Source organism: Vitis vinifera, chromosome 13 (assembly GCF_030704535.1).
Source record: "Vitis vinifera cultivar Pinot Noir 40024 chromosome 13, ASM3070453v1".
In the NCBI taxonomy this organism is placed as follows: domain Eukaryota; kingdom Viridiplantae; phylum Streptophyta; class Magnoliopsida; order Vitales; family Vitaceae; genus Vitis; species Vitis vinifera.
The window spans coordinates 793896-800776 of record NC_081817.1 but is presented as its reverse complement, the minus strand read 5'-3'; the positions used below and the strand labels follow the sequence as shown (position 1 = coordinate 800776).

At 37.1% G+C, this 6881-nt stretch overlaps 2 protein-coding genes across 2 annotated transcripts; both read left to right on the top strand.

Moving 5' to 3' along the window:
* The first annotated feature begins 301 nt into the window (after positions 1-301).
* LOC104881092 (ethylene-responsive transcription factor ABI4) lies at positions 302-1772 on the top strand. The gene has a single exon (XM_010659951.3). It carries the CDS (start codon positions 434-436, stop codon positions 1352-1354), a length of 921 nt encoding a protein of 306 aa, XP_010658253.1. The 5' UTR covers positions 302-433; the 3' UTR covers positions 1355-1772.
* A 2271-nt stretch (positions 1773-4043) lies between these two features.
* LOC100267220 (zinc transporter 6, chloroplastic) lies at positions 4044-6399 on the top strand. The gene is made up of 2 exons (XM_002272813.5): positions 4044-4789; positions 6026-6399. The coding sequence occupies exons 1-2, from the start codon at positions 4106-4108 to the stop codon at positions 6341-6343; spliced, it is 1002 nt and encodes a 333-aa protein (XP_002272849.2). The 5' UTR covers positions 4044-4105; the 3' UTR covers positions 6344-6399.
* The last annotated feature ends 482 nt before the right edge of the window (positions 6400-6881 follow it).

The following is a 6881-nucleotide window of genomic DNA, read 5'->3' as shown; positions in this document are numbered from 1 at the left end:
TTTCTTTATAAAGAAGAGTTTCTAAGTATTAAATTTGTTTAATGAATAAATATTATGCTAGAAAAGGCAAAATGGTGATTTAATATTCATTTTGTAGAAATTTCCAAATGGAGAACCTCCAAAAATCTGACCTAAAATGGAAAAACCCATAAAAGGAATATATATACAACCCCCCTGCCCAATGTGCACGAGTTCGGTCTGTTTCTTCAGAGAGCAGCAATCTCTCTCTCTCCTCTCTCTCTCTCTCTCTCTTTGAATATATATATATAAGAAAAAGGTTTTATATAAACGACCACCGCCCTCATCCACCATTTACAGAGATGAGATTCAAATCAGGCTACAGAGTCGTGTATTTCGACTGATCGAGAACACAGAACGAGGTAGACTCTCCATCTTTACTTAGTTTTGTTTTAAGCTTTAAAGCGTAGAGGTTATGGACTGTGAAGACCAAGACACCAAGCCCATTACCACCACCACCACTTCTAACGAGACTAATAGCAGCAACAGTTCTTCCGCAACCGCCGGCGCCACCAGTTGCGGTGGTGATAACGGCAGCAACGGGAATAGTAGGAAGTGTAAGGGCAAAGGAGGGCCTGATAACAGTAAGTTCAAGTACAGAGGTGTGAGACAGCGGAGTTGGGGGAAGTGGGTGGCGGAGATCCGGGAGCCTCGCAAGCGCACGCGTAAATGGCTCGGCACCTTCGCCACCGCTGAGGACGCCGCTCGAGCCTACGACCGTGCAGCCATCATTCTCTACGGCAGCAGAGCTCAGCTCAACCTCCAACCGTCCGTCTCCTCCGCCTCGTCCTCCAGCCGCGGAAGCTCGTCGTCGTCGAGCGGCACTCAAACGCTCCGCCCATTGCTCCCTCGTCCATCTGGGTTCGGCCTCACTTTCTCTTCTCCCTCTGCCACCCCGCACACGGCGGGGGGATACGTGCCGTACGGGTTCAGCCACGGTATGGATTCGTCCGTACTATGTGGAAACGTGGTGCAGAGTCAACAGCAACTGGTGCAACAGCAGCATCAGCTGCTATATCCACCGTCTGATATGAATGTTGCTGCTGATCCCATCACGACAGCAACAATAACAACTTATCCAAACCCTAATCATCATCATCACCACCACCACCATCATCCTTATCAGCAAAATTGTTTGTACGATGAAATCAACTCATTGGTGGGCTCAGTTGGACCGAGTTTGTCTCTCTCTTCTCAACCTGGGGTTGCACCGGCGCAGCCGGATCAGGCTCTCTCCGTCGGCCTTGGATCTCCGTCTCTGTGGCCGTTGAACGACGAGGATGAGTATCCACCTTCATGTATCTGGGACTATGGAGATCCCTTCTTTGATTTCTGAGAGTTTCTGAAACCGAGCATTTTTCTTTTGAATAACAAGCGAACCTGTTCCACTGTTGCACTGGCTTGCATGCAAGCTCTCAAGCTTTTCTGCTCTTTATTGATTATCTTCATAATCTAGTATTAGTCTTTTTCATAGTATGAATGGAGGCAGTATAGTACTAGATTGTTGAAATTTGAAGGATGGAGGGGACAAGGCAACAAGGGACTGCACCAATGATTCAAGGCTCGTTCATGCATACTGCTTTTCTGATTAATTTTGGGCAAGAGATGATTATCTTATACAGTTAGATGTCTTGCTTTTGATATTGTCTTCTTAAGGTTGGAAGAGAGCTCTCGAGGTACGATTTCCTACTTCTGCTCTCCTCTCATGCAGTAATGGAGATTTTATGTCTTTTATTGGAAACTGCAGTTTACTGTATTAGGGTTTTGGTTGTTATTACTTATTATATATGTAGTTTGGGATGTAAGAAAGCAAGCTATTGAATTAATTTGAGGGGAAAAAGTACCCTTTTCTCTTTAATGGCAAAAAAGCTAGCCTCCTTTTTTTTTTTTAGTTCAATATAGTGGAAAATAGAAGGTATCATGTAATTTGGGCATTTCGATTATCTAGCTTTGATTTCACAGTTCAGAACTTGATAATGAGGGCAGTCTGGCCGGTCACATCGATGAATTGCCCTACTTGTGAATCTAGTTTATGTGTTAAATACTTGCGGGGGCACAGATTCATGATTGTGCATAAGTTCAGCTAGTGTGATATATACTTTGATTTCAAAGAATGGATTTCTCATCTGGGGAAATCAATTCATGGCTCAAACAAGGGGGCTTTTGAAAGCCTGGCAGCAAAGTGAGATCAATGCATTCTCTATTTGAAATTATCATTTAAAATGAGTCTTCTTGATGCAACATGACAGAACAGTACTTGTTTGTAATGTGTTCTATTATCTATCAATTTAGTAATGACTTGAAGTAATATTGACTTTGTGATTTCATTTTTCAAGTGATTGGCTCCTTTGGTTTGTCTCAAATGAAAGATGAATACAAAGAAATTTAGTGAAGACTGGTATCCATTATACTATAGTAGAATGCTTGTGGAGACTAATTGGAAGAAATTTAATGCCTTCATTGACTTAGTACTACACTCCATTTTGATGACTTGTGCTTGATTTTCAGGTGTATTGATTATTATGGTAATGTATGCCATCTGATATCCTGTATGACACAACCTCATAGATTAGAAAATGACTTTGGAAATTGCCATTATGAAATTTGAAATATTGTTTTTCATTCTCAAATCCTCTTATGAAGATATTCCTCTATCTACTAAGGCATTTACTAACAGTGTTATGCTATCTGATATCTGTCTAGTTGAGGCATTTAATGTAGGTAAATGAAGGTTAGCCATAGGTCAAGCTAGTTTTTCAAATGATCAAATCGAGACTGATTTGCAATTCTACATAAAATGCTGCAGGCAGCAAATTACCTCAATAATTAGAAAGATGATCAATGAGGAGTGTCTACTTTAAGGTGATTAGCCATTGCAAAACATACACTAAACTCTTGTTGTTCATAGTGTTAAGAATTTAAGACGCAGTTAACATGCATGTTTTTAATGATAATTTTTCTAGGCCAATTTGAAGTTTCCTAGTACATTATGCATGATACTGCTTTCAGAGTGTTTGATGCATATTACATATGGCATTTTCTTATTGAATTCTGCTGTGAATTTACGTAAATTTTAGTGTGTGTCTATATATATAAGGCTAGTGTAATAAAAATTAAGATTTTCCCTTCTATCTGATTGAAATGGGATAGGAAAACTTAGGTAAAGTCTCAAGGTTTAATCCCTCTCTTTACTTATAGCAAGTGCTTTTCAGCGATAAGGTGGGAATTCTGGTTAGTCCTTAGTCCCTTTTTTGTACGTTCGAACAAGTTATTTGCAAAAAGAGATTAAAAGACTACAAGAACTTTCACAATGGTGTATGGTTCCATGGGGGACCATTTCATCTGCAATATTACCTATGGATCTTGCTTTCTAGGGGCACAGTCTTTGGGCTTCGATTCCAAGTACGTACACCTTCCATTTGGGAAAAGAATTGATAATTTGAAGTTGCATGTTGTCTTGGAGATCCTAGCCAGGAAAACAAAATTGAGAGAATGAAGTTATTCCATTGTGGAAATCTATAGAAATTCTAATATAATGTTTAGGCATATCCTTTTTGTGTTTCACTGTAGGTTGATGGTTTATGAGAACATGGTATAGAGATTGACTCACCCCTCTGAGCACATCAAATTAAGTTTTTATTTGATTTTTGATGCATATCTTTATCGGAAAACTTAGAAAAAAAATTATATAGACTCTCACGGTGTCAAAGAACATGTACATTTAGTCGGCATATCTAATGAGTCAGCGACTCGTGCCATGGCTGAGTTCAAGACCCCTTTGTTCCATGTCCCTCTGTATATGTAACCTTCTTCTCACCTGGTATGGTGAACCCCACACTCTTTTATGATTCACAGGCCATTCATTCCTCTTAGCAGTACTGTGCACTGAAGACAACATTGATTGGAAAGGCTGAAGAAAGTAAAGGGTGATAATTAATAGTTATTAAATAATAAGCTCTTGTAGAGTCTGTTACATCAATAAATATTGAGTAGAACTGAGGGAAATGAGCCACTCCTCCCAATCACCCTCCGTCTAGTTTTTCTCTATTTCTCTTCTTCTAGATCTTGGCCAAGTTAATTTTCATCAATGGCTTGTGTGCCAAGGACCACTGCACCATCATGGTCATGCCAAGACAGTGAAGCCTCTGCAGAGCTCAAGCTCATAGTGATGGCTGTAATGCTTGGAACCAGCATTGTGAGCATCTCTTCACCTTTGATTTTCTCTCATTTCATTCACTGGAAGCCCATTCACAGTAAACTTCTTCTAGCTATCAAATGCTTGGCAGCTGGTGTAATTCTCTCTATTTCACTTGTCCATGTCCTTCCTCGTTCATTTGATTCCCTCTCCGACTGCCAAGTCGTGTCCCTCCGTCCATGGAAGGACTTACCCTTCTCGGGTATTGTTCCGATCATCGGAGCAGTCACGGCATTGCTGGTGGATATCATGCAGAGTTGTTATGGGAATGATAAGAGCAGTCACTATGCGCCCGTGAAGACACACGAGGATTCTTCTTCTGATGGGAAGAAAACTGTGACTACTCAATTTGAAATGGGGATAATGGGGTGGCATGATCGGCAAGCGGAGGAGATGGCGAAACTGAAGCAGAGGCTGGTTGCTCAAGTTTTGGAGATTGGGGTAGTGTTCTACCCGGTGATTATAGGGCTGATGACGGGAGTTTCTCACAACCTTTGCACCGTAAAAGCTCTGGTTGCTGCCCTGGTGCTTCACCATTTCTTTGAAGGAATAGAGCTAGGTGGCTGCATGGCACAGGTGACACAAATCATTCTACTCTTTAATTTACCTAAACTACGTACAAGTTCACAACTTAAAATTTCACACATTACTATTTAGGCTTTAGAGATACTCCATTACCTAATGGTTTAAGGTTTGGTCAGATTAACATAGCTCGATATGATGTTAGAGCCTAGGTTGTCTTGATATGCCGTTACATCTATTAAAAAATTTCGGAAAGCTAGGCCACGCCACCATACCACTAACCTTGAAACCCATTTGTCTCCCTATTGTGGGTTGAGGTGGGATAGTGGAAACATGAATCATAACCCAGACAGGCCATATTTTTCTAGGGTTATTAGATCATAGGGATGAAATATTCCATGATTGTAGATATAAGGCATTGTTTGGTACCTGCTATTCTAGAAAAAAAAAAAAGAAAAAAAAAAAAGAGGTATTTGGCCATCTAAAAGTAAAAAACAGTTTTTAATTCTTGAAAATAGAAAACATGATTTTTTTTTTTATAATATTTTTTAATTGTTTTTACTTATTTTTTAAAGACTATTTTAAAAAATAATTAAAAAAATGACTAAAGATAAAATATTATATATAAAAGTTATTTTTAAAATAGTAATATATTAAAAACAAGTTCTAAATAAAATTTTATTTTATAAAACATTATAAGCATTATTTTTCAAAAATTGTTTTTAGAACTATTTTTAAGATCATTTTTCAAACATTGTCCAATCTTCTATAATTTTCAACCTAAAAAATATCAATTTTTAACAAAAATACCCTTATTTTTTACTGTAAAAATAATTTTTTTTCTTTTAAAACTTAAATCTAAATAGTTAAAATGTTAAAAGACCTCAAAAAAAATGTTTTTTAAAATCAAACATGAAAAAGGTTAAATTTATAAATTGAAGATTATTTTATCTTGTTAATCAATTAATCCTATTTTCTAACCCCAAAAGGTTTTTTAGGCCATGGGTTGAAACGCCCCACTCAACCAAACCCTTGATGTTGGTGTACATGCTGATCAAAAAGCATTACACATTACACCTCAGCACCGCGTGCCTAAATGTACTCAATAAATTTCATTTAATTAATCTGAATTCGGACCTCAGAAGGGTAATTATATAGTGGCCTGATTCAAAATTATGCCCAAAAGATTTAATACAAGTATTTATAATTATGCAAGTTTAGAGTTTAGAGTTTAAAACCCGAGATAGAAAAGTCTTATAAACAGTGTGATTGTGGTGGTGATAATGACAGGCAGGCTTGAACTTCGGAACAACAGCATATATGTGCATCGTGTTTTCAGTAACTGCACCAATTGGGATGGTTTTGGGCATGATATTATATACAGCCACTGGTTATGAGCCCAGAAGCGCCAATGCCTTGATCATGGAAGGAATATCGGGGTCTCTAGCGTCTGGCATACTGCTATACATGGCGTTTGTCAAATTTACAGCGGTTGAATTCTTCTACAGCAAGGTGATGATGGGGTCTAGGCCATGGATGAAGAAGCTGTGCTTCTTTCTTTTTGTTGTTGGGTGTGCTTCTATGGCATTTCTCATCATCTGGGTCTGAATAATGTTTTGTGCTTTGGGGAACAATATCATCAGTGCCCTCTGAATAATTTCAAGCATTGTGAATCTGTGTCAGGGTTCAAAGTCGCGGTATCGGTCATTGACTCGGGAGGTCCTGAGGCACATCGGTATCGGTATCTCGGATCGGTATCGGGTGATACGCAAAAATTTAATTTAAGAGCTCAAAATAATTTTAAAAAATTATGAAAATTATTAAAAAAATAAAATACAAATAAGTAGAGTAAAAAAATTAATAAAATAAACTTCTATTATATTAAAATTATTCAAATTATAATAAAAGCATATTTTTGGGATGATTTATAATAATATTAAAAATCTTTAAAAATATTTTAATTTAATTACTTGATGATAAATATTTCTTATTGAAGATGAAAATAATAAAAAGTAAATTTTTTTAATAAAAAATTATTTAAATTAAATATTTTTAATTTTTTTAAAAATGTTTTCAATTATTAAAAAAATAAAACCATAATTCATCTTTAAAAAAATAAATATAATTTTTCTTATAAAATGTATTC

Bases quoted from the DNA above. Each gene is read 5' to 3' on its own strand.
- LOC104881092 (XM_010659951.3), top strand. From the start codon at position 434: ATGGACTGTGAAGACCAAGACACCAAGCCCATTACCACCACCACCACT.
- LOC100267220 (XM_002272813.5), top strand. From the start codon at position 4,106: ATGGCTTGTGTGCCAAGGACCACTGCACCATCATGGTCATGCCAAGAC. The intron at 4,790-6,025 runs GTGACACAAATC...TGATAATGACAG, and splicing joins TAGGTGGCTGCATGGCACAG to GCAGGCTTGAACTTCGGAAC.